At 39.2% G+C, this 27,250-nt stretch overlaps 1 protein-coding gene across 5 annotated transcripts in view; it reads left to right on the top strand.

The window, feature by feature from the left end:
• Positions 1-27,250, top strand: part of PLD1 (phospholipase D1) — a 191,977-nt gene that overhangs the window by 111,216 nt on the left and 53,511 nt on the right. For all 5 annotated transcript variants that reach the window (XM_034998945.1, XM_034998928.1, XM_034998938.1 and 2 more), the window contains exons 13-19: positions 4,020-4,130; positions 6,711-6,911; positions 7,919-8,132; positions 8,752-8,865; positions 14,746-14,874; positions 15,619-15,737; positions 17,707-17,820. In XM_034998945.1, the coding sequence (XP_034854836.1) occupies positions 4,020-4,130; positions 6,711-6,911; positions 7,919-8,132; positions 8,752-8,865; positions 14,746-14,874; positions 15,619-15,737; positions 17,707-17,820 (1,002 nt within the window). The remainder of the gene's footprint in view (positions 1-4,019; positions 4,131-6,710; positions 6,912-7,918; positions 8,133-8,751; positions 8,866-14,745; positions 14,875-15,618; positions 15,738-17,706; positions 17,821-27,250) is intronic.

Below are 27,250 nucleotides of genomic sequence, written 5' to 3'. Positions count from 1 at the left end.
CAGTGATTCAAATAGAACTCGTTCAAAAAAAAAAAAGGCATAGGAGCATTTGTGCTCCTTCACATTGCTTACATGTGAATGACGAGGATATGATTTTTGTCCTTTACTTTTCATTTTCCCCGAAATATCATGCCCTCTGGGGAAGTCCTTGACAAATGATAAAATAGGACTGTCCTGGGGATGCATACATTAAGTTTTCTTGAGGCAGTGGACAAACTTGGCTGCATTTAGAAAATATTTTGACTATAGTACCTTGAATAATTAGAGGAAAAAACTGGCTCAAAAAAGTCTCTTTGACTTCAACTATAAAAAATTCTTATTTTTTTATTGTCTTTACATGTATTTTGTATATGTAAAGCTCCTAAACATTCCTACTGTGTCTAGTATTATGTCTGCTCTACTTGATTCAAAACTAAATAGAAAAGAGGACAGAGCGTCCATCTTTTAAAACTCAGGTTTCATGACGTTTATTCTGTGTTTACACCATGAAGTGTATTCTGCTAACCTCTGGTTTACATGACTTCAGCAGAGATAAGAAACATGGCATCACATGGTCCACTCCAAGCCACCCATTTTTCTACTTGCCCTATTAATACTTTTCTTCTTCCTCTCTCAGCAAAAAGTAACTTCCCCTAGGGTCATGAAAAAGCATTGGTAAAACCATGGATGCTTCAAATTCCTTAAATTACAGAATTAACATCAGTCCTTTTTTCTTTTCTAATTTGGGTTTCATTTTACACAAGTATTTCCCACATTTTGTGTAAGTCTGCACTATTATGACCTGGCAAATGCCTTCATTGTCCAGAAACATTTTTCCTTTGCCCTTTGTAGTTTAGAGGTCATGATAGTCTTGTAATACCTTGACCGAAAGAAGAGGAATTTATTGCTTTATGATCATAGAAATCTTGTCACTAGTTAACCGTTTATTATGATATGGATGTAAGTAAACAGTTGTAAACCAAACTACCTAAAATGAACTGTTTTCTTCAATTACTTCCTTATTAGTCCTTCGTATATAAGCTCAACAGACTTAAAAGTGTCTACCCTGTTTCCTTTGGAGTTAATTTATTTCAAGGAGAAAAGACAAAGTATAGAAGAAAATGTCAGTTGTTAATAGATGGAGGGTAGTAATGTAATTCATTAGTGTTAACATCTCTATTATTTCAAAAACCCATTAGTTACGCAGGTAAATGGAAAACTATAAGATTTAGCCCAGTTTCTAAATTGCAACTACTGTTCTTCAAGAATAGTAGTTTCATAAGCCTGAGAAGCAGAATTTCATCCATTTAAAACTAATTAGAAAGATATAGTATAAAGTTTAAAACCCAAAATTGCAACTTAAATTATAAAATGTTACACCTGACAGGTGTATAATTTAGGTTACAATTTTGGGTTTTAAGCTTTATACTATATCTTTCAATGGGAGGCTCTTTTTTATCACTGTTATCCAGTGCTGAATCCTAAAATATTCAAATAGCAGAGTAAATATGAACAGTAGAGGAAAAAAATAATGTTCTAGTTTTCATTTAAAGCTCTCCATCAGTAGTTTATTGCAGAACCCTCAGTGGCCAAAACTATCAGAAGTTAATCTGTTCATTTCTTGCTTACACTTTCACTTCCTATTTCTTTAATCATATCTGTACTTACACACTTGGTCGCAATAATAGTTGCATAATTATAATTAGTAATAATCAAGTCCCAAAAGTAAGCTGTTAGCCAGAAAGAAGATGACATATATATTTTTATCCTATTTTTTTGAGTCAGAATGGGTCTTATAGTACTCAAATTTCATGAATGCAGCTTAGAGCATATATTTAGTATGTTCCTCCAAAAATGTATACACTTTTCACATTTTGAAGTGATGTGTTCTTATAAGGATTTAGAGGCCAAAACGTGCTTCTTAATATTGGCAGACCAGTATTGGGGAACTATATATATATATATTTGGCTTACTCCAAGATTTTATACCCTGCAACCTAAAAATATTAACTCCTATGTTATTTCACATGTTTATAGCATTGCAAAAGTAACCAGTTCTTATAAATTAGATGTGTTCAGCCCAGTTGGCTTCTTAAATTAATGACTCAGATTTCCATCATGAACTATGCCTCTGCCTAATTACCATGGATTGTTAATTTAAATTGTAACTAAATTAATCTTTGTCACTATAGTTTTATTAGATATGCCTGTATCTCTAATACTCTAGAAAGTACTGTATCATGGGAAAATTCTTGCCTTTTATCCCTAGGATATTAAGTGCCTAGGTGTAGATACATTATCCAGTGTGTATGTGGTATGTTTCAGAATGCCTTCAGAGCTGCTGGATATAGAGAATGCAAATTTAAATGTTGCAAACTGTAGAGCAATACTGAGGATGCAAACCTAAAATAGTTAAAAGGTCATACAATAAGTGGGCGTAAATAAGATAAGAGTTTCCTGGAGGAATACATTCTGAACTATATGTTGGTGAGGGAACCCTGTGACTGGACAGGGAGAAGAGGACGGACATTCAGGTGTTGGGCAGTTTAGGACAGGCTAAAACCTTATTATTGCCCAGAACTAGAGGAGAAAATAAGTAGTTTGGTTTTTTTTTTTTTATTCTTATGTTAATCCCCTACATTACATCATTAGTTTTAGATGTAGTGTTCCATGATTCATTGTTTGTGCATAACACCCAGTGCTCCATGCAGAACGTGCCCTCCTCAATACCCATCACCAGGCTAACCCATCCTCCCAGCCCCCTGCCCTCTAGAACCCTCAGTTTGTTTTTCAGAGTCCATCGTCTCATGGTTCGTCTCCCCCTCTGATTTCCCCCGCTTCATTCTTCCCCTCCCGCTACCTTCTTCTTCTTTCTTTTTTTTTTTTTCTTAACATATATTGCATTATTTGTCTCAGAGGTACAGATCTGAGATTCAACAGTCTTGCACAATTCACAGCGCTTACCAGAGCACATACCCTCCCCAGTGTCTATCACCCAGTCACCCCATCCCTCCCACCCCACCGTTTGTTTGTTTTTTTAAGATTTTATTTATTTGAAAAAGAGAGAGCATGAGCAGGGGGAGGGGCTGAAGGAGGAGCAGACTCCTTGATGAGCAGGGAGCCCAATGACGTGGGGCTTGATCCCAGGACCCTGAGATCATGACCTAAGCTGAAGGCAGATGCCTAACAAACTGAGCCACCTAGACACCCCAGTAGTTTGGTTTTTTTAAATACTACCAGCTATTAGACATGTCTTTTTGATAGTTAATATTAATAAAAAATGTTATCTGTATAGCATGTTAAAGTTTATCAGGCACTTTCGATTTAATTTGACCCTCACAATGGCCTTGTCTGTCTTCTTTTAAGTCCAGGGCCTAAGGTTAGATCAATGTTAATTTTGTGCTGTTGTTAAAACTCAGGGATTTTTGCATGTTAGAGAAACTGACTTCCAAAGAAGTCATTTCACAAACAGACATTAATGATGTAATTGTGGGTTAAGAGTATGAATCAATATGTTCATCTCTGAAGTTAAAGAAATTTCTTTTTAATTTAAATTTTTTTTAATAAAGAAAAATTCTATTAAAGTGCTCCAGAAACATTTAAGGGATATTTAGTATAATTTATTGCATTAGAGTTTTGTGTCACTGCTATTTCAACTAACTGAAGTATAATAAAAACCAAAAACTCTAATCCTGTAACATGAATCAGGCCAAAGCTTTCCTCAATGTTAAGTGTTTGAAAATGTTCAGAGGTGTAAGATCATCAGACACTTTTAGCAGATGAGGTTACCATTTCAGCTTTTTGGCTATGGTGAATCAAATATTGATACCATCTCTTGGTATGACAAGTCTAGGAATGGAAGGGAGATAAGTTTTTATTTTTGTTATTTGTATCTTAAGATACGCTTATGTGTCACCTTGTACTTTTCATTAAATATTTTATTATACTTGTTTGTAGAAGAAAGTTTATAAGAAGGAAAAAGAAAATCATCACCTACTTGCAGAAATTCTCATTCCTCCCTGTGTTTTCTCTCGTGACAGCAACAGGGAGTGAGAGTCTTTGTAATGCTCTACAAAGAGGTGGAACTTGCCCTCGGAATCAACAGTGAATACAGCAAGAGGACTTTAATACGTCTACACCCCAACATAAAGGTATCAGGTTCATCCTTCTGAACAGTACTTCTTCTCTATTATTCTGTAGTTTTTCAGATGTGTTTTTCTTTGAACAGTGTAATCTGTAGAATTCTCTAATGTATATTTTGAATAAATAGCATTGTATCCTTCTTAGAAATAAAACAAAATACTCTGCTTTCTTATACTTCTGGTATTGGTGGAGTTAGCAGAGTTCACATTTCTGACCCTGATCATTTAGCCAAGAACACACCTCTTAGAATTGTTTTAATATTCAGGAGCTCTGTCAAGGTCCCATGCTCCTCATTAAGATTGTTCTGGAACCTCTTAGACGTGATGTCCTTGTGACATCCCTTGATGCTGATAGCAACAGAGAGCTCCTCTAGGATTTAAGAAACTTTTTCTTAATAGCAACTTGAATAAAAAAACTAATAAAGTAAATAAACACAATAAGCAGCTTGAAAAAAGCTATTTGATATTTACCAAAGATTTAAAGCCTATCAATAGTTATTCCTCAGTCATTGAGATACATCAGAGCAATGAATTAATAAATCTCCAGCAGGCTAAAATATATAACAATTATATATTTTATTTGGTCAAAAAAAAGATGTTCCATGTAAGTAGTAATCAGAAGAGAGCAGGAGTAACTGTACTAATATCAGGTGAAATTGACTTTAAATAGGAAAAGTTTATAGTAGACAAGGATTTTATATATTAATAAAAGTTTCAAAGTAGCAAGAAGTTATAACAATTACAAACATGTACCCACCTAATAATGGACATCAAAATATATAAAGCAAATATTGATAGAATTGAAGGGCAGAATAGACAGTTCTACAATAATAGTTGGACACTTTAATATCCCACTCTCAATAATGATTGGTACGTACATACAGTGGAATATATTTCAGTCTTAACATGGAAGGGAATTCTGACATATGCTAAAACACAGATGAAACTTGAAGACATTATTCTACATGAAATAAGTCAGTCACAAAAAGGCAAATATTGTATGATTCTACTGACATATATGTAAGTCAAAGGAATAGAGACAAAGAGTAGGATGGTGTTTCCCAGAGGTTGAAGGGAGGAGGGAATGGGGGAGTTATTGTTCAATGGGTATAGAGTTTCAGTTTTGCAAAATGAAGAGTTCTGGAGATTGTAGTGATGAGTGAACAATATGAGATGTACTTAATACCGGTGTACTGTAAATTTAAAAATGATCAATATGGTAAATTTTCTGTTATGTGTATTTTACCACACACAAAAGAAGTAGGTTACTAAAAAAAAAAACTAGTCTCCAGAGTTTTTGGAATGTTTCTACTTAAAGATATACAAAAATAGGTCAGTCTGGGATCATTTAAAAAGAATTCTATTTGAAAGCAGGAGGTTAATAACAAAGTATCTTTCAAATCAAGAGCTGCCAAAGCATGTATATCCCTATATCTATACACTTGCCATTTTAATTCATTGGCTACCAAAATATCAATATACCTATTAAAAATTTTGTCAGAGATAGATGTTGGTTAAACGTTTTTAGAGTTTTTTAAGTAATATCAGGTGTTACAGAATTCTTTAAAGTGGAAAAAAGAATCAGCTATTATGTTGAGCTAACTTTTACTAAACTGTGTGGCCAAATTTCTAGCTAAATGGCAGCTACCCCAAAATGTGGTGTGGGGTGGGGCTGGTGGAGAGGCTTAAAAATAACTAGGAGTCTTCCTCTTCTAAATACTGAGAATGAAATTAGAACTTTGGTGTATACATAGCACATTTTGGTATTTGAATTATAGAAAATGCTATTCAGGGGAGAATGGCTAAAATTAACAACACAAGAAACAACAGATGTTGGCGAGGATGCAGAGAAAGGGGAACCCTCTTACACTGTTGATGGGAATGCAAACTGGTGCATCCACTCTGGAAAACAGTATGGAGGTTCCTTAAAAAGTTAAAAATAGAACTACCCTGTGACCCTGCAACTGTACTACTAGGTATTTATCCAAAGGATACAAAAATAGTGATTCGAAGGGGCACATGCACCCCAATGTTTATAGCAGCAATGTCCACAATAGCCAAACTATGGAAAGAGCCCAAATGTCCGTCAACTGATGAATAGATATAGAAGAAGTGGCACATATCTACAATGGAATATTACTCAGCCATCAAAAAGAATGAAATCTTGCCATTTGCAATGATGAGGATGGAACTAGAGGGTATTATGCTAAGCAAAATAAGTCAGAGAAAGACAAATACCATATGATTTCACTTGTGTGGAATTTAAGAAACAAACACGATGAACACAGAGGAAGGTTTAAAAAAAGATAAAAACAGAGAGGGAGACAAACCATAAGAGACTGAATCACTAAATTCTATCCCTGAAACTAATACTACATTGTATGTTAACTAACTTGAATTTAAATAAACTCTTGAAAGAAAACTAAAGCAAAACAGAAAAAGAAAGAAAGAAAGAAAGAGAGGGAGGGAGGGAGGAAGGAAGGGAGGAAGGAAAATGCTATTCAGGGGAGAAAACAGATCGATTTTATTATATATGAAGGACATTTTAAAAAGTGCATTACAGGTGGGTTTTTTTTTTCCCCTCCCAAGGTGATGAGGCACCCAGATCATGTATCATCCAGCGTATATCTGTGGGCCCATCATGAGAAACTCGTTGTCATCGACCAGTCAGTGGCCTTTGTGGGTGGGATCGACCTGGCCTATGGAAGGTGGGATGACCATGAACACAGACTCACAGACGTGGGTAGTGTGAAGCGTGTCACCGTAGGATCATCTCTGGGTTCCTTCACAGTAAGTTTCTCCTTTATGGAACTGCATAAAAGGTACAGAGTTTGTAGAAGTATGCGTTAATAGCATGACTTGCTGATTGGTTGAATGAGGAGTGGCCTATTTCTGGATGGACAGACCTGGTTTCAAATACCATCTAGCAAGTCTGTAACTTTGCATCTCTTGATCTCAGTCTCTTTCCTTGTAAGAGGAAAGAGATCCAATAGTGCATTTGCTAGCTCACAGTCAGCTCCTTTGTTTTCCATTTAAATGAAAGATTCATTTCCTATTTGGAAAAAAAAGTTCATAAACAAAAATATGTGTCAGTTGGGTTTTAAGTTAAATCAGCAGCCTTATTACAAGTACCTGCCAAGGCTTTTGAAATCTTCCTACTTAAAGACATGCAAATAGAGGCTAGGTCAGTCTGGAGTCCTGGAGGGACTTCTTTCTGAATACAGGAAGTTAATAACTTCTCAAAGTACTGTTCAAATCAAGTGCTGCCAAAATACCCATATGCCTAGATCCATATTGCAGTACTTACTGTTTCAACTCTAACCGTTGCCAACATATCCATACACTTACTAAGAATTTTGATGGGCTCCATCTTATTTTACTGCTGGATATGTTGGTGACTTTTCTGGGAAAAAAAAAAAAAAGATTTAATGAATAAGTAGCCAGGAAAATAATTGACAGAAGAAGCACTACTTAACATTTATCAGAGGCAGAAGTTCAGTTGCTCAACAGTGAATATAACTCATGTAAGTGTGTTTGAGATAAAAAGGTTAGCTGGTATGAAATTTCAAGAATTTGGTCTACTGAAGGAGGAACTACAATGGAATGCCTGGTATCCCTTTGCTAGCATTGAAACAGCTCACTGACCTGAGGCTGACCTTACCCATTATCGGGTGTCCGATAGAGAGCCTCCATCCTATGTGAACTTGACACCTCAGCTCAACTGGAATGAAAGGATCACATTGCAGCATATCTTATGCAGTCTTTTTTTTTTTTTTTTTTTTAAATAATTTTCTCAGGCTGAAATAATAGAGTCCATGGAATCCTTGAGCCTCAAAGATAAAAATGAATCTAGTAAAAATCCTCCCACCCTGAAGAGTGCTGATGATATGGATTCAAAACTGAAAGGAATGGGAAAGTCCAGAAAGTTCTCTAAATTTAGCCTCTATAGGCAGCTCTACAGGCACCACCTGCACAATGCAGATAGCATCAGCAGCATCGACAGTGCCTCAAGTAAGTCTTCCTCTTTGCTAGAATGTATCTTGATGACGTTAGAATGTATCTTGATGACGTTAGAATGTATCTTGATGACGTTCCGTCCTTCTGCAGCTGGATACTGTGTACCAGTCTTTAAAACTGGTCTTTCTGGAATGGAGTCATAGGAGCTATATCACCCTATTCGATATCCTGCCATTTTGTGGCTTTGTTGGCCTCATTTGGGAACAGATTTATTGTTTTATTCACATAAGGAGTCATAACAACCACAATTCATACTTCTGGTGGTAGCTGAATGACTCAGCGTTTCTAACATAATGCCAAGTTACAAAGAAAAAAGAGAAGTTACCAGACGTCCTTCACTTTTCATAGAAGAAATCTCATTTCTCTTCCTATCCAGAAATATGTGAAGCTTTTATCTTCAAACATTAGATTTCCTACATCTTGTAAATTTGCTCTTCTTTTCACATCTGCCTTAAAGCTCTGCATTTTCTGTTCACAGAATTTGTGACTGATTTTTTAGCCTTGCCTTGTTTTAAAAATGATTGAGCCTACTTTTCAGTTTAGAAAACTTGATGATATTATATATATTTCTTTGTAAAAAAAAAAAAAAAAAAGAACTCTCAACTTTCTCCAGGTTATTGTAATCACTGTAGAAGTCGTCAGAATTTAATCCATGGTCTAAAACCCCACCTGAAACTCTTTCGCTCTTCCAGTAAGTCTGAGCAGGGGCTCGCTAGACCTGACATGGGTAAGTGATGTATGAGGCATTTTTGCTGCATGAGCAAAGTGAGTGTGTTTCTGGCCTGGCTTTCTGTTTGCACTGTGTTCACGTCCCTTGTGGTATTAGAAATTGTAATCTGATAAGCTTTTGCAAGAAAAGGTATTTGAATAAGTTAATCACGGCCAAAAATGTGGAGGTGGGGATGAAGAGGGATTTGGCAACGGATCACATAAAGCGATAAGTAATGATCGTAATGTATGACAATGTATGACAATGTATGTAAAATCGTAAGCTAATTTATTGTGTGCAGACTGCCTGGGACGACCCTGAGCACTGGTGGCACTTGGTAGTAATAGTGTTATCTCCCTTTTTACAGATGAGGAAACTCAGGGTCAGAGATGATAAGTAACTTGCACAATGGTGTTCCAGTTTATTAGCTTCCCAGAGCTCATAATTCAGATTTGTGATTTAGCAAAAACGCAGATTGCTACATCATGAGCATGTGGCTAAATTCCAAGGTCATGGTTCTAGTGTGCTATTTAGAAGACTGATGTAGAGCCCAGTTACCACAGCTGGATGTGAGTCACTTGTGTACCCCAGTGTTTCTCAGAGTCTCTGAGGGGAATACTGAGGAGGTGGGCCCTAGACCCTCCCACCTCTATTGGTACTTGCTTCAAGCAGAGAAATCCTGCTTCCATATATATATTGAAGTTCCATGTGAATTTGTGTTAAAAAAAAAAAAAAGTAAGGGTCTACTATTAATAATAGAAGGAATTTAAAGAGCACAGCTCTACATTTAGATTGTGTAATGACTTAAAACTTCTGTTGTCTCATAGGACTTGAAACCCGAATTAAACATAGAGTAACTCTTTATGAGAAACTGAAACTGAATACTTGTTTGAGTTAATAACTTCCTTTCCTGAGGCTATAAATTGAGTTAGCTTCTTTGTAATGTTAGTTTCACTTGGACGCCAAAGACCTTGATGGGGGTGCCTGGGTGGTATAGTCGGTTAAGCTCCGACTCTTGATTTCAGCTCAGATCATGATCTCGTGCTCATGGGATCAAGCCCTGCATGGAGCCCAGAGTGGGGCTCCGTGCTCAGTGGGGGGTCTGCTTGAGATTCTCTCTCTCCCTTGCTCTCTGCCCCTAACCCCTGCTCTCTCTCTTTCTCAAATAAATAGATAAATCTTAAAAAAAAAGAAAAGACCATTATGAACTGGGCTCCTAGTGAACCAATGTGGAGCATGCACGCAAGATCACTATGGGTTAATTAGAAAATTCACTAAAATCAGGTCATAATGAATGTACTGATACCATGATTATTTCGTAGTATATACATTCAATATTTCTCAATATATATTTCTATAGTATGTATATTCAATTTATATTTGAATATATAATATATATTTCTGTAGTATATATATTCAAAATCATTTGGCCATCTTCAGGATTTTTTTCTCTCAAAATGATGTTGCAAGCGGGAGAATTTCAAGTTTCAATGGCTTTGCTTGGTAACTATGTTATTTTTAAACAGTTGAATTTTGTCCTCTTATATTCAACAACTGTTTGCTGATCTTACTTTTTAAGCAAGATTAAATAAATGGCTGAGAGGAGGAAATCATTTTTGCAATTTTTTTTTTTCATTTTTGCAATTTAGTGAGACAGTTTCAACCCCAGATATCTAGTCATAAGGGATAAAGAATAGTAGGCTAAATCTTTTCTAAACTCTGTTCTCAGGGATGCAATGGTATAAGATGTATAAGACTTATTTTCTCCAGTCAAAGAGTTTATTATCTAATAGATAAGCATGAGTTTTCAATGTTTCACTAACCTAGTGCCTTAGTAATTCATCAGGGGGAGATACCCAACTGGCAAGAGTTGCCAGTGAAACCTTGTCCACAAAAGTGTTGATACACAATTCTAAAATCCCAGTTTCAAAAATCAGAAGGTTTTTTGAAAATATAACTCATTGAGGACCCGTTTTGGAACTGGCCCTGGGTATAGGCAAAAATTCAGTAGGTAGAGCCTAAGAAGGGAGAAAAACAGTCACCCTAGGTAGATTTTGTATCTTAAGGCACATATATGGGAAATGCCAAAAGTGTTTATTTCAGCATCTCAGATGTAGGTGTGGAATGTGGTAAATACATAGAGGTCTACCATTTCTTATTCAAAATTCTAGGGGTCAGAGGTACTTGAGAAATTAGAAGATTCTGGATTTTAGAAAGGTAATGCAATACCTATACCTATATATAATGTTATGCTGCTTGCAGGGTCCTGGAAATACCCTGTAAGGAAATCATTTATATTTGTTCAGCAGCAGGTGGGATAAATAAAGATTACAATCTCTTGTCAGTTGAGGTCAGATTTTACTAACACATGAACTGTAAGAAAACATTTGAATTTTCAGAGCTTTTGGGTTTTGAAATTTTGGTTAAGGGATGCGTAAATTTGTGTATAGATTGGGTTGATGGGATAGATCTGTACCTGTATATGGAGGGCCTTGAAAATCAAGCTGCGACATTGAATTTCATCTACTAAATGTTGGAGAATCCCTGGGGGATGAGAGGTGGGGGTGGGATTTGAAGAAGAGGGGCCGTGGGGGGATGGAGGTGTTAAGGGTGGTGTTTTACTAAGTTACACTAGAGGTACAGGGAGTCTGACTAGCTTGTCCCAAGAATGAAGTAAATGGAAGAAACTTTTTTCCAAAGAAAGAATCAGCAGAATTTCATTAGGATTTGGGAAGTGGCAATCGGGAGGTAGGCGGAGAAGACAGCAAAGAAAAGAGAGGAGCCAACGTAGATTTCGAGGTTTGAGCTTGAGTAACTATGAACAGAAAGCAGAAATCTCCAGGGAAGGCTTGATTTTGTGAGGATAATAGTGATTCTAGTGTTAAACACTTTTAAATGCAGGTGGGACAGCTAGGTGAACGAGGCCGAGACATTGGAAGTGGCTGTACTTCTTAGAGCCAAAGGAGAAGCCAGAACTAGAGGGGCACATTTTGGAGAAGGTTGGGGAGAACTTTGTTTGGGAGGAGGAACTAGGAAAGAAGATCAAGAACGGGGTTTGGAGTAATGGTGTAGGGGATGCAGCCTTGGCAGGCAGGGTCTGAGCCACTGATGGATGAGGATGGCAGAAAACTGGCACCAAAACCTATGCCAAAGACAAGGCAGGTGCATTCATGCAATCAATTGGGAGCCAGATGCAGACTAAGGAGAAGCCCTCAGATCAGCATCGCTGATGTAAAAAGCCTCTCTTTCTACTTGTAGGTGCTCACACACTTCTGAGCAGTAATCACAGTAACTAGGAGTCCTTGGCTCTATTGCTTTAATATCTCATGTGTTTGGAGGAAGACCCTGATTTATTTGGAATAACTTAGGCCAAGATTATTTAGACTGAAACCAAAAACAAATTTGAATTATGAACAGGTTGGATCCAATTAGAACCAACATAATATTCTGAGACTAGAATTTGCTTTGTTTTGTTTTTCTTATCATAACTGATTATTAGGTGAAAGTTAATTTTTAAACAAGTGTATGTATGTAAATATAGAGCTTTAGCTTATATGTGTATTATATATATATATTTTTTATTTTGGAATTTGACCCATTATTTATCTCATTCTTTGTTCCTGTTTTCTTTTCCTTTCTTTCTTTTTTTTTTTAAATACAAAGTGCCATGCTTACTGTAAAGATTTTATAGGTGAGCAAACAGATTACCAGTACTTTGGCCTTTAGTCTTAACAGAGCAGGAAAATAAATCACTGGGAGAAGTCAATAGAATTCTGTTTTTAACATTATTTAGTTTTGTTAATAATTAGCATGCTAAGGGGCACCTGGGTGGCTCAGTTGGTTGAGCGTCCAGCTCTTGGTTTGGGTTCTGGTCATGATCTCAGGGTCCTGAGATGGAGCCTGGTGTCCGGCGCCAAGCTCAGCGTAGAGTGTACTTGGGATTCTTTTTCCCTCTCCCTCTGCCCCTCCCCCTGCTCACACGTGTGTGTGTGTGTGCACGCACGTGTGTGCACACGCATGCACGTGCGCACACATTCTCTCTCTCTCGAATAATAAATAAATAAATAAATAAATAAATAAATAATATGTCTAAAAGAATAGCACTTTAACACATTTTTTTTTAAGAGGCTGGGAGGGGCAGAGGGAGATGAAGAGAGAGAGAATCTTAAGCAGGCTCCACACCCAGCCCAGAGCCTGATGTGGGGCTCCATCTCATGATCCTGAGATCATGACCTGAGCCAAAATCAAGAGTCCGATGCTTAACCCACTGAGCCACCCAGGCGCCCTCAGACACTTTTCTTTTATAGGTAATTTCAGTAACCTTTGAAGGTTAATTATTCAGTTTAAGGTAGAATATCAGCAGTGTGTGTGGTGATTGTTTAAAAACTTGCGCTCTGCAAATACTGATTGATTGCCTACTGAATACCAGGAGCTACAGCAAGCCGCGAAGTGACACTCTGCAGCCCTGAGGAGTTTGAATACTGGTGGGGAGCATCCTTATGCGGTTGTGTCACAGAATCAGAAGCCCTGGGGGTGCAGCTGCTGACGGTTCTACAGCACTGCTAGGGGTTGCCTCACCCTCCTGGGATCTGCGAGGTAGCGGTAGGGCAGGTAACAGCTAATGTGGCTCTGGAAGGATATGAAGTTGAGGATGAGAGGGAGGGAAGATCATTCCAGACCAAAGGAATAATGTGCCAGCCGCTCGAAGACATAACAGACCACGCCTGTCCAAATACTATGAGAAATATGGTGCGCCTAGCTTGCGGGGAAAAGGCTCCGGGAGGGAGGTTGGCGCCAGCTGGGAAAGAGCCTTCTGTGCACACTCAGCTTTTAGGATTTGACTCCCTGTAGGCAGCAGGTGGTCTTAAAATGCTTTTAAGCCAACAGTCTGCACTTTAGAAAGACAGTTCTGGGATGTGCGGTGGTAGGGGCCAGTCCGCTACTCTCACTGGCACGTGCTACCATGTATTCATTCAGCGACTAGTTTTGCATCCAGTGTTGTCTTTGTTAAGTGCCTCTTCTGTGCCAAATGCTGCATTTGTGGTGTGTAGTTCTGCTCGTCTTCCTGCTTCGTTGCCTTTGTGGTCAACATAGCCCATAAATATACAAACTATTTAAGTCAAAGTATTCACCCTTTAGTGAAACGGTCCCAGCAGAGCTCTACGTGAAACGTTGCAGTGGATTGCTGCTTTTGCGCCTATGTGATCATAAGTTCTGTGTGTTGTTGTGATATTTTTTATGGATGTCATTTATGATGCTGGGAATGTAGAATGTGAGAGCCCAAGAATCTTAGATGCCGTCCATCTAGGCCAAATTCTTCCTTTTATATATAAAGAATTTCTGACCCCAAAAGATGAAGCTCAGTGTCACTTAGCTTGACAATTCCAGGGCTGGAACAGGGGCTGCCTGCAGATTTGAGGTTCTTGCTTTTGAGATGCCAAAGACGAGAATTATGTACTGGGTGTGCACCATATCGGCTGGGGAGAGCCAAGGGCGTGATTTCTTCATGGCCTCTGCCTCTCACGTTTCTCTGCCTGACCTGGCTTTATTGCTCTTTCATTGTCCCTCCCAGTGAGTTCTTTATTCACAGTTAGCTCTGTGATCCGTTCTTCAGTCATCTGGTAGATGGGGAGAAGAATGTTGAATTTCACTGTCAGGTGATAAGCCTGGTTACAACCCCAACTACCTACTAGTGATAAACTTGTGTAGAGTGTGAAACCCTGCTGGCCCACAGCCTCAGATGGGATGAACACATGCTGCCCTAGTTCTGTGCCTTAAGGATGACAGTTCAGAATTCCCTGGGTGTTTAATGAGTGAGAGGTGAGCCTCCCCACCACTCCCCCCCACCCCTCCCCCCCACCGGGCCCCACCTGAACATAGTCTCTGCTGCCTTCACAGACACCAGCTCCATCCGCAGTTTGCAGACAGGCATGGGAGAGCTCCACGGGGAAACCAGGTTCTGGCATGGAAAGGACTATTGCAATTTTGTCTTCAAAGACTGGGTTCAACTGGATAAGCCTTTTGCTGGTGAGTGCCATGATCATGGGTGGCTGCTTATATTTTGTTTTTTACTTGTCAGCATCTGAGAGAGTATGCATACACAGGATATATTGTCCTTTGTTCTGCTTTGTTTTGTTTTGAATATTTGGTAAAACTTTGGAGACTATGATTCAGTCATATACCTAAGGACTTTTCCTCGTAGTTACAGTAAGAAAAGAGCATGAGATACAGCTTACTGTTTGAGACCTCCAGGCTTCATCTAGGCATATTTTGGGGGTAATAATCTGTAATTCTGCAAGAGATGGTGCCCTTCCTTTGATCCTCCCCTTTTCTGCGTATCATCTTCATCTTCCAGCATGAAAATAGCACATTTTCAGATTATCACTGTACTTATGTATTTAAGAGAAGATAGAGATGGAACTGTATACATAGCCTGAGGTTAGTTCAACAGGACACAAAAGAAAAATGTAATATTAAGTCCACAACCTTAGATAATTTACGCCAACTCGCATCTTGCCTTGCCTAGTGATTATCTCATACTAAGTGAAATGGACACATCCTGGGGGGAGGCCCATGGAGGACTGTGCGCCTCAGTGTGTATCTTTGTGTCCCTTGGCAAAGGTATTGTTCCACCCAAGCCAAGTAATATATGCATAGTGAACATTACCACATTTCCTTTGACGGATCACGGTCGGGGTCAGTGCTGGAATCACATGGCTCTGTCCCTGGCCGAGCAGTTAGTGATGATCTGTGCCTGGGGCACCTGGGCAGATTTCATTGACAGACACTCCACTCCTCGGATGCCATGGCATGACATCGCCTCTGCAGTCCACGGGAAGGCGGCTCGTGATGTGGCCCGTCACTTCATCCAGCGCTGGAACTTCACGAAGGTACGTGGTTGACCTTATCACGATTCAGCCCACATAAAGAGAGAGAGCCTGGAAGAGGAGAAACCTAGAGGGTTGGCAAGAAGGTACTGCGGTGACCCATCCGTTCTTGAGTGCCTGGTTGCCAGAGCGCCAGGGTTGGCGGGCAGAAGGAAAAGAAGACGTTCCTGAACTCTCCTACCGCAGACAATTCAGAGCACAGAGAGATAGATGCCACTTTCGGGGCCTATTGTGATCCTTTTCACATTTTGGATCCTCAGTGTTGGTTAAGCATCTGGTCTGTGCTGATGGTCAGCTGGAGGGCTATTGTAGGGGGGACAGGGGCTTTGTTTGGATGAGAGAGCTCGAGCTTTCAAGTCCTCCCAGTCCTAGCATTGCGCTGGGGGGTTCACACCGGTCCACGCTTCTGGGAGGTGGCTCTGAGCGAGGGGAGCAGTGTGAGAAGATGGGGCCATTTTCCTTTCCTTTCTTTTTTTTTTTTTTTAAAGATTTTATTTATTTATTTGAGAGAGAGAGAGAATGAGAGACAGAGAGCATGAGAGGGAGGAGGGTCAGAGGGAGAAGCAGACTCCCCGCCGAGCAGGGAGCCTGATGCGGGACTCGATCCTGGGACTCCAGGATCATGACCTGAGCCGAAGGCAGTCGCTTAACCAACTGAGCCACCCAGGCGCCCGCCATTTTCCTTTTCTTCAGACTGTGTCATATGCCTTCATTACATATGGGAATAACTTAAGTACCTACCACCCAGGTGGCATTAAGGTTCCATCTTCTTTAGTATAAATTATGACAAGGCATTAGTCTCCTTGATAATTTGGGAAGAAATTGTTTTATCAGCAAGTTAGAATCTCACCTGATTTTTCATTTACATAAGTTTTTATTTATATAAACCTTACAAATTTTTAGAAATAATGGTAATATTTTTTAAAGATTTATTTATTTATTTTAGAGAGAGAGTAGGGGGGTTGGGGAGAGGCAGAGGGAGAGGGAGAGAGAATCTCAAGCAGACTCCCCACTGAGCACGGAGTCTGTTTGAAAAATAATGGAAATGTTTTTAACGAAAATTAAGGGAGCATGAATGAATAAATGAAGGAATATTACTTTTAACCTATCTGTGATTGGTTTTGGGATTTCCAGTGCTTATATACTCTCTTCCTGGCAGGATAAACTGGTAAACCCCATAAAGCTTTTCAAAAAGTATCCAGCCTTTAACTCAGAAAATTTTTGGGGGGGTATTTAAGTTAAAGAAATAATCTGGAGACGCCTGGGTGGCTCAGTCGGTTAAGCGTCTGCCTTCGGCTCAGGTCATGATCCCAGAGTCCTGGGATCGAGTCCCTTGTCAGGCTCCCTGCTCAGCGGGAAGCCTGCTTCTCTCTCTCCCTCTGCCTGCCACTCCCCCTGCTGTATGTGCTGTCTCTCTCTGGCAAGTAAATAAAAAAATAAAATCTAAAGAAGAGAAGTAATCTGATAGGTAATTTATTTTGATATTGCTTCTAATAATTCTGATAAAATGAGAAATAACTGAAATGCACATTAATAAGAATTTATTTAACAAATTATGGTTCCTTATCATTTTCTTAGGAAGTTACTAAAATAGGATATACAGTGCTATACTGCTGTGACAAGATATCTACAACATAGTAAGAAATCAGTTTACAAAAAAAAATACCATTTTTTTGCCATTATATACCTCTATAACTCTAGATCACATTTAAGCTTTCTTTAAAAATATAAAACAATACATGCCCACTGCAAAAACTAAAAAAAAGAAGAAAAGGAGTTCTCTGCCTCCGGAAAATGGAAAGAACACAAAATAAATAATCAATTGCCTCTTCAACTAGAAACTCCACTGTTAATGTTTTTCTTTTTCTTTATCAAATGAATCTGAATTTCTTTTATAATCACAAAGTAGGGAGGAATGGAGCTATTTTCTCATCTGGATCTTTTTTTTTTTACCTGTTTTTCTTTATTTTAGATTATGAAGTCAAAATATCGATCCCTTTCTTATCCTTTTCTGCTTCCCAAATCTCAAACAACAGCCCATGAGTTGAAATATCAAGTGCCTGGGTCCGTCCATGCCAATGTACAGGTAAGGCTAGCTTTTCTTTTTCACTAAATGCTACTGAGTAAAATTACTCTTACTGGATTAAGTGCCTAGTACATTGGCTTCTCAATGAGGACAACTCCAAATCAAATCTGAATAGACCTTTTAAAATTGAGTATTATATTTCCTATTTAAAGTGTGTTCCATTTATCCTCTTTTTAAAACTCTTATAATAAACACACAGTTTTACTTCCTTACCACTTGTTACCTCTGTTACTCATCTTTTATTCTACGCTGTAGCGTATTCATCATTATCTTTACATGTTCATCTCTTGTTTCACCTGTATTATCAATTTCTTTAGCGACACACTCATCACTTTTATGCTTCTGTTCCTCCCACTGTGGCTATCCTAGGGTCTTATACTTACACTTATCCTAGAGTAAGTGATGGATAATCTTCTTAGTTGAGTCACTTTGTAACTGAAATATAAAGCAATCATTGTTAAGAAGTCTTTCCCTTCTGAGAGGGTCTCACAGAAAGCATGTGTATTCTTAATCGATATAATCTTTTATGCATAAGTTGTAAAAACCTCAAATGCTCAAGAAATTTTGCTTTTTGGTTTTTTTTTACTATGATTGATATTATCACTGGTAGGTTGCACAATGACTCAAGAGGGGTTAATCAATCTGGAATAGCTCATCTACACTTACAAAATATTTTTAAAAGTTTCTTTGTCCTCCATTCATAACATTTGCTATAAAGGGTCTGGTTTTAGTTTCCTCAAAAATGTATTAAGTTTACAAGTAAATTAAGGATCTTTATGTCACAAGGATTCCAATAAATGTGTTCATAATTGGAAAATGTGTAAATAAATAAATATTCTTAGGAAAGGCCAGTCAAGGAAAGGCTTGTCCTGTTATTCCTTCTGAAGTGACCCTAGCAACATGATACTCTGTTAACCGGGGATTGATACTGGGTAAACACCAGGAAGGTGGCTGAAACTTCACATCTAAGAAGCTAGTTATAGTTCAATATAATTTTAGTTCCTAATTAGCCAAATGCCTTTTAGAGGCTCTTTTAATAGAATATGGAATTTGCTTAATGAAGTCACATAATTTTACCACATCCAGTTGAAGCATCTCAGATTACACGTAGGAAAATTAAGACCCAATGGGGCTATGAGACTTGTCAAGGGTCACCAGCTGGTTGTAGGTAGAAGTGGAGCTTGAAATCCTGCTCTAGATCCATTGTTACCTCACCTCAAATATCTTGAGATCATCAGGTGCAGAACTAGGATGGGCAGCCTTTGACATTGCCTTTTGTTCAAGGTCGTCCTATCAGCATCAGAAATATTGAGTAAGGGCGCCTGAGTGGCTCAGTTAGTTAAGCATCCGACTCTTGATTTTGCCTCGGGTCATGATCTCAGGGTTGTGAGATCGAGCCCTGCATTGGGCATGGACCCTGCTTAAGATTCTCTCTCCCCCTCTTCCTCTGCCCCTCCCCAACCCCCCCCTTAAAAAAAAAAAAAAAAGATTGTTCAAATAAAGATCCAGCAGTCTGCTACTGACATCACTAATACAGATTTATATAATCTGGACATGGATTCTAGTGAATATGATTATGTAAATGAAATGCCTAAATCAGTTACTTTGTACTATATACAAGTAGTATTTGTATCTAAGAAATAAAAAGACATTTCAGGCCATAGATGAAATAAGAGAACAATCAAAGAGATAAACCACTTGAGAGAAATACTTATAGCAAATATTTAGTTATCCCAGGCTACAGGAGACAATTAATTTAAACTTAGAGGCACAGATATATGTATGTTCATATGTCAGTTAATGAATATTTTATGAACCTGTTTAATTTTATTCTACTTGGAGGGAAAAATTACTCATGCTATAAGATAAAATAGGAACCTTCATGTTAAGAAAACAAGAGAATTTAATTTAAGATTTGAGATGGCATTAAAGTTGACTCAGTGATCAACTTATCAAAGTTAGCAGATGCGAATTAAGCATCTGTTGAAAAGGAATTTCTCGGAATTCTATATTTTTGTGATCAGCAAAGGAAGTTGTATGCTGGTGTTGCATAAACATATGTCTTCTCTTACCTGTGGGTAAAGCCCTGTTTTATATATTCTCATCCAGTTCCCTGGCATGGTAGATAGATACTCTGCATGTCCACTCTATCAAATGCCTCCCTTGAGTCACCTCCTCTGCATCACTGAATGTGGTGTTAGAGATGGGGCTGGATCCGTGATATCTCCTGATATACTTCTATGTTCATCCTCGATATGCTTGATATGCTCGGGTGGCCTGGACTCAGGAACCTCTAGAGCCAATTGATTTGAAAGGAAGTCTACCAAGACTTCCTCATTAATTCATTTATTCAGTCAACATATGTTTATTAAGTGCCATATGTTTGCACAGTGAAGTCACCAATGCATACTTGGGTGCTGAGGAAGAAGACACAAGTTCTCGGCCTCTGGAAGCCTCATTAGCTGGGGAAGAGAAAGCTGTGACGTTGAACTATTCAGTTAACAAGGCTAGGTGTGGTCCAGGACTAACTGCTAGCTTGACAGTAGGGCCCAGCACGCTGTGAGAGTCTGGCAGTGAGGACGAGAGAACTGGGTGTCTCCTGTAAGTAATAAGCTCCGTGGGTGGTAGACCTGACTGCCACAGACCATTTGCTCTTGAAGAGTTGACAGGTGAAGTTGAGATGGCTTAAGGATGCCCCAGAGTGCTGGCCTGGTTAATTTGGACCTGATCCTGGAGGCGTTAGTGAACTTTGGAACTTTTTTTTTTTCCATCCAAGATGCAGCATGATATAGGAATGCTTTATGAAATGCTAATAATTGTGCCACAAGAAAATTTTCCATGGACAGAGAAGTTTTGGCAGATTTTCTGAGCACAGGATTTCTTAGCGCCCTTGTTATGCTGATACGTATCATGGAATCACTAAGAATGAATGTGCTGTGAGAATTTCCCAAGCCGAATGGATGGAGGGTCTCTCATTTTGTCACGTGTCTGTTTCCATCTCTCTGAACAAACACACTTGGGGACCTAAAGGTTGTACATACGAAGAACTTAGATGAGAAAGAAAGTGAAAGCAAGGATACCAGTAGGGAGGCTGTGGCTGTAATTCTAGCATATACAAAGTTTGCATTTGTAAATTAGTATTCTTTTTCTTGAAGAGGACTCCCACCTAAGTGGAGAAGTGTTCCTGGTAGTCAGGAGATGTTTTTCAGAACTGCCAAAATCACTCCAGTTGTGAAAACAGTGGGCACAGTGCCAAATTTTTGAAGTCAGGGATGTCTGAGAGGACAAGAAACCGAAAAAAGAAAAGAAATCAGCGTGCTTCATGTCTCCTTTTCCGTAAAGTTCTGACCACAGTGTTGTTTCACTTCACATTATTTACTGGCTCTCCACGTTATGCGTCTTGTTCTAGACATTATTATTTTCAAGTCATGAGTGAGTAGAGCTTAGAGGCCCAAAGCAATAATCTAGCTGAATCCGTGGTTTTCCAGAGAAGCCAGAAGGGAGCCGGGAGATGGGACCTGGTGCGTTGTAGGCAACTATACAGAGACCATAGGGTTGGTGGCGAGAGCTAAATTAATCCATGCAACAGCGCTTAGAAAGTGCACTAGTTTGGATTATATCAGTATTAGCTTCAGTCCTCAAGCTCTCCCTAGTGTTTTCAAGAGTTTGGAACAAAGCAGTTGACATTCTTCTGGGTGGGTCACAAGGATAGTTCTGGATACAAAATCCTTATACCATGTATTTGTTGAAATGGAGAGAAAGAGCATTGGACATAATAAAGTAGAGAGTAGGTAAGATTCATGTTCTTTTATTTGCAAAAAGGAACCCAGTGATTTAATTCTTTCAACACAAAAACACTGGGTCCAGTCGTCCTTGGTAATTCCAACACCAGCTGTGATGCTCAGCTATCGCAGAAGGCTTGACACAACCAGCCAGGGCGACTAGTTAGGGAGACTAGAGCCGGGGCAGGGGGGACAGAGGCTGCCCCCACCAACATAAATTTCTGCTACTAAAAAAAAAAAAAAAAAAAAAAAGAGTCATCCAAACCTGAAAGCAGGTTTAAAATAATCTCGGGTGTTTCCCCTTGGAGCTGGGCATTCTCAGAAGCCTGCCAAGAACATTTAGAGAAGACAAAGCAGGAGAAAGGCTTGGGGCCGAGGGGTGGAGGAAAGATGGCTCCGAAACCACTTACACACAGATTGTATAAAAGAACTTATTTTCTCCTGAAAAAGAACAAACTGGGTGCCCTAATGCTATCATTGCCACGTAAGGTAAATGACCAAGACAGAGGACGTTCTGGCATGTTTATCAAGGTAAAAGACAATGCCTGATGCCAAATTAGCATCAATATGGAATCAATATAGAGAACAATCCTCTTTATTAAATTGGGCAGCCTACTGTAGAAAAGCCAGTCCTTAGACAATCATTGTTGAGAAGTCCTGCCAAATTGAGGGAAATGATTCTGCTGGAGTTACGTCTTTGATCTCTCTGTCTGTTAAAAAAATTAAACAGAAGGGACGCCTGGGTGGCTTAGTCGTTAAGCGTCTGCCTTTGGCTCAGGTCATGATCCCAGTGTGCTGGGATCAAGCCCGCATCAGGCTCCCTGCTCAGCGGGAAGCCTGCTTCTCCCTCTCCTACTCCCCCTGCTTGTGTTCCCTCTCTCGATGTCTCTGTCAAATAAATAAATAAAATCTTAAAAAAAAAAAATTAAACAGAAAAGAAACTATACAGGCGAGTGTGTGAATGACATCCGAATTATATTAGTGGAAAAACTTGTTCCTTACACTTGGGGAAAATGGCCACATCACTCTCTGCAGGATGTCAATGTAGGAATCAATGTAGATTTCAAAGGACCACAACATGTTTTGTGTTGTGAAAAAATAAAGTAGATAGGGAGGGGTAAAAGAAAGCCATTTAACTTCCTCTAAGGCAGTTTCCTAACATGGAGGCTGTATGCCCATTTATGGACCAGGTCTCCATGCAGTGGCATTTCTGTGCTTGCTGCTGTGGTTCTTGGAGGGAGAAGCCCCATGAACGGGGAGTGTTTACTCTCTGCCCAGCACTGCACTAAGCATTTTGTGGATGATCTCATTCAATATTCACCAGTCTCTAAACTGGACTCCTGTGTGGCCTCTTATTTTCACAGATGAGGAAAGTAAGACTTTGGGAAGTTAAAATAGCCCAGGGAGGAACAGTGAGGCTGAAGCTGGATGCTGAGCAGTCTGGCACCAGGGCCCGAGGTGGTAACCACGAGGCAGAGGCTGTTTCTGACGAGATCTGGCTGGTTGTAACCACCAAGGGCTCCAGCAAGGCAAAGCTGCATGTCGAGATTGCCTTTTAGGGTCCTCTTCTGTTGCAGCAGCTCCAAGTCCTCCCCCAACCCTCTTCTTGCTTCTTCCTGGCTCCCGAGAGCCCCCGTCTACACCTTTCTTCCTAGGACTTCTCTCCCCTTACGTTTTATTTTCTACCTCTCCTTCAGCCTCAAGGTTAACTTTTCCCTATTGTTCGGGCGAAAGGATCATCCCATGTTGTGTGGTGAATGGATGACACTCAATGGACAAAGTGGTGATTAGAAGCAAGGGCTTGATAGTATGAGGCGAATTCTTGAACTTAGTCCATTTCTTGGTGCTCCTGGCCTGCTTTTCTCCTTGGACTGGAAGAATAAGGCCCAACGGTCTGAGTGCTTCCCTTGTCTCCCAACCCATGCCACTGATGGGCTTCTCCGTGGAAGCCAACTTCTGCTAGAGGGACATATAAATGGTCCTAACAATCTCTGGTCCACAACTGACTGATTTGGGAGTTTAGGGAAATACAAAGAAATTAAGATATGTGCTGAATTTATAGGGAAGAAAAGCATTATAGTAAGGGAAAAGTAATTTGGGACAAATACTAAGGAAGTTTTGAAAGTTTTCCTTCAAGAAGAAATTTCTGAATTTCAATTCATATATTCAAATTGGGCCCACATGTATATAAGGGAATCGGGCTTGTGGATAAAAGAGGTTATCTTTCTGTCTGCCTGCCTATCTATCTATCTATCTATCTATCTATCTATCTATCTATCTATCTTTACGAAACGATTTCAACCATTCTGTACATGACTCAGTGCTCACCATGGTAAATGTGGTCACTGTCTGTCACTATACAACATTATTACAATATCATTGACTCAATCCTCTATGCCATCTTTGTGATTTATTTATTTTATAACTGGAAGTTTGACCTCTTAATCCCCTTCACCTATTTTGCCCGAGAAGGCTATCTTCTAAGTTAAAAAATAGGACAGGGTACAAAGGAAAATGACAGGTTCTAGTTACAGTTTTGAGGCTAAAACATAAAATTAGAAATGCGGGTTTTTTTATATGCTTTAAAATTGTGTATTCAGACTTGAGGTTTGAAAAGTGAGGGTTAGATTTGATTCTCCATATTCTTGGGGCAATAAGATAAGGCCCATTTCTGCATGTGTAAGCAAGGGTTTGAGGCTTGTCTGAGTTCCACTGGTTTAAAACAGAAATGCAGGACAAGTTGGTCAGACCAGTTAAGAAAAAGGAGAGAGTAAATCTTAAATTTAAAACAGAAGGGAGTCAGTCACAGTATGTTTAGCCTGTTTGGCTGTTTACAAACTTTCTAGACCATCAAGCATTTAAAGCAGTTGAGTTGATCTGTATATCACCTCAGGGTCCCTCGTTCAACGGTAGAGGCAGGACCAAAGGGAAATCTGTATTTTTAGTTTTTCTTGTGGTGATAGATGTTGACTAATTAGAATAATAGTAAGAGTAATAGAAGAGTAATACCAAGTTATTTTTTTCTGTATTACTTGAAAGATATGTTCAAATTTAATACAAAATGATGACTTTCTAAAATTAGTTTTCATTGTGAGAAAACAATAGAGTTTGGACTCAAACAATGGGATTGATAATGCTGACCCCCACCCCAGGAGGGGGGCCACCTCCCACATGCTGAGGTTTAATGGGCATCAGGCTCCCCCCACCCCCCACTCCCCCACGTTGCTTATGCTCTCTTTCAGGTTCTTCTTTTGGCTTACAAATATACTTATTTTAAACATTTAAGTGTCTCTTTAAGGGAAACATTTACCAGTATCTTTCACAGGAAAGATGGCAAATGCATGACTTGCCTTTTCCTTCATGGAGTTGTCCGCCATCAATCTTAGCTTTCCTCCCCAGTGTGTCTCGTTCCTGGGAGCCTCTTTTTGGCATAGCTGTCCAGGAAACTACTTCAAACATCATGACTAGACTTGAAACCGATTTGGCACTCCTCCTTTATATCTTATGTTAATTAGCTTATTAAATCTTTAAATCAGGGCAAATTTGGAAAGTGAAAAAGGGAAGAAAAGTATAAGGTTTCTGGATTTGAGGGGGAGACTGAGAAGTGGCCACCAAAGGTGGTATATAAACTAAGCCTGTAAGTTTTTAGAGGTAGAAATCCTATATATCAAAAGCTACTATGTGCCCCATACCGTAGCTCTGTGTGTTTATTATGCCATTTGTTTCTTCACCCAGCAGCTGTGGCGCAATGCTGCGTGCGTGCGTGTGTGGGTGTGGGTGTGTGTGGGTGGGTTTGTGTGTGAGAGAGATCTCAGGTGTACAGTGGAGGAAACCAAGGCTCCCTGCTATAAGAATGATTTGTTGAAGGTGAAAGAGCTAGTAAGGGCAGAGCTGTAGCACAGATCTCCAGAGTTCCTATCTGTCCAGCATACTCTGCCATTCTATACATTGTTTCCAGAATTCTGTAGAACCCGATCAGTAGATCAGTACGATCAGTCCGTGTAGCAGAGGGGAAGATGCCCCTCCACAACCAAATTCAGCATAAATTTGAGAGGACTAACAACTGAAACTTCCATTTGTTCAGAACTTTGTCATTTCTACTGATACACAATCATGCAGTTCCTTAGAGATGATGTGAAATCAAGATATTTTCCCAGTGTGGATCATATTTATTTAAATTTTCCTTGTGAGGTTTTTTTTTTTTTTTGAGATATTTGACTATTGCTGCTCACAATTAAACTTTCCAATGGCATGTATTCATCTGCTAAAATTAAATAAGTGTTTTGGGAGAAGCTATTTTGTAATAAATACCTCATACTAAAGAGTAAGATTTTGAGGATAAAATCAATGATGTTAGTAAGTACTAGTTTGAATTTCATGAGTGTTATAGATGCAAATTTTAAAGTTATTGATTAGATCAAGAATTCTATGAGATCTTTTATATGTAATAAACATAAAACCAATTACATACTGGATCACTTTATAGATTCCTAATAATATGGAGCCATTCTTTTGTTTTTAATTTCAGTTGACCTCATGAGAGACAGTTTCAATATTCATTTCAAATCACGAATAGCAAATCTATTTTTATAGTGATTCTTTTGCAACATCATGCTATTACTTAAGGAAAATCAATTAATAAATATTTACTGAGTACCTACTGTCTGTCCACCATTGTACTGCAGTCATAGTTAGAATACTGGAAAAAGTGATGAACGGTTGTTCTTAGTTTGCAAGGCTTGTATGTCCTCTGGTGCACCGTCCCCGGCACAGCCATAATCTCTGCTCAGCTCTGACGTGATGTGCCGTAGCTCAAATGCATCCTCTAATGTTCTCATTAGTAATAGCAAACACTTATATACTGCTTACCAGGTAGTAGGCCTCCTGCACACTTCATAGTAATTCATCTAATCCTCTCTATAACCCTATAAAATACATATTCAATTTAATAGAACAGAAATCTGAGGCACCAGGAGGTTGAGAAACTTGACCAAGATCAAAGCTACTGAGTGGTTGGGCTGAGCTTTGAACTAGGCAGTCCCGCTAAGTATCAGTGTACTTAACATATACTCAGGTATCTGAGCTGGAAGTTCTTAATGTAATCCAGGTGGGAGCAGGTGAGTGTCTGAATAGGGGGAGGCAGTATGGATGAGAAAGGTGAGCAATGAGGAGGCACACCAAGAATCAGTCAGCTGATTAAAGGCAACGCCAAGATTATATATCTAAATGAACCTATTTGTGTTTTAAAATGTATTAATCTGAACACTTCCTATTTGGGGGAAAAGGAAACAGGACATTATCACGTCAGAGCTAGGGTGACTCTATCGTATGGTTCAAAACAGGACACTTTGGAGAGTAAAAGTGGTACTATTAACAAATTCACCAGAACAACATTCTGATGTAATTGTGGAACCAGTATGGAAAAAGAATACCTTTGGTCACCCTACTCATAGCCCCCAGAAGAGGTACTTTGGGATACTCTTTGTAGAAACTACACTTTATGATTTCCAGTTTTGAATGAAAATAATCCTGGGTGGATGAGGATATATTCAGGGCTTGACTTCTAGCCAGGCTCCTTCCTTATGGATTATGTCCAAGGACCAGTGTCCCACCCACCTCCTCTCCTTGGGCCCACACATGACACCCAA

Source organism: Mirounga leonina, unplaced genomic scaffold (assembly GCF_011800145.1).
Source record: "Mirounga leonina isolate KUSES-001 unplaced genomic scaffold, KU_Mleo_1.0 Mir_115, whole genome shotgun sequence".
Lineage (NCBI taxonomy): Eukaryota > Metazoa > Chordata > Mammalia > Carnivora > Phocidae > Mirounga > Mirounga leonina.
This window is presented reverse-complemented; position numbering and strand designations above follow the sequence as displayed.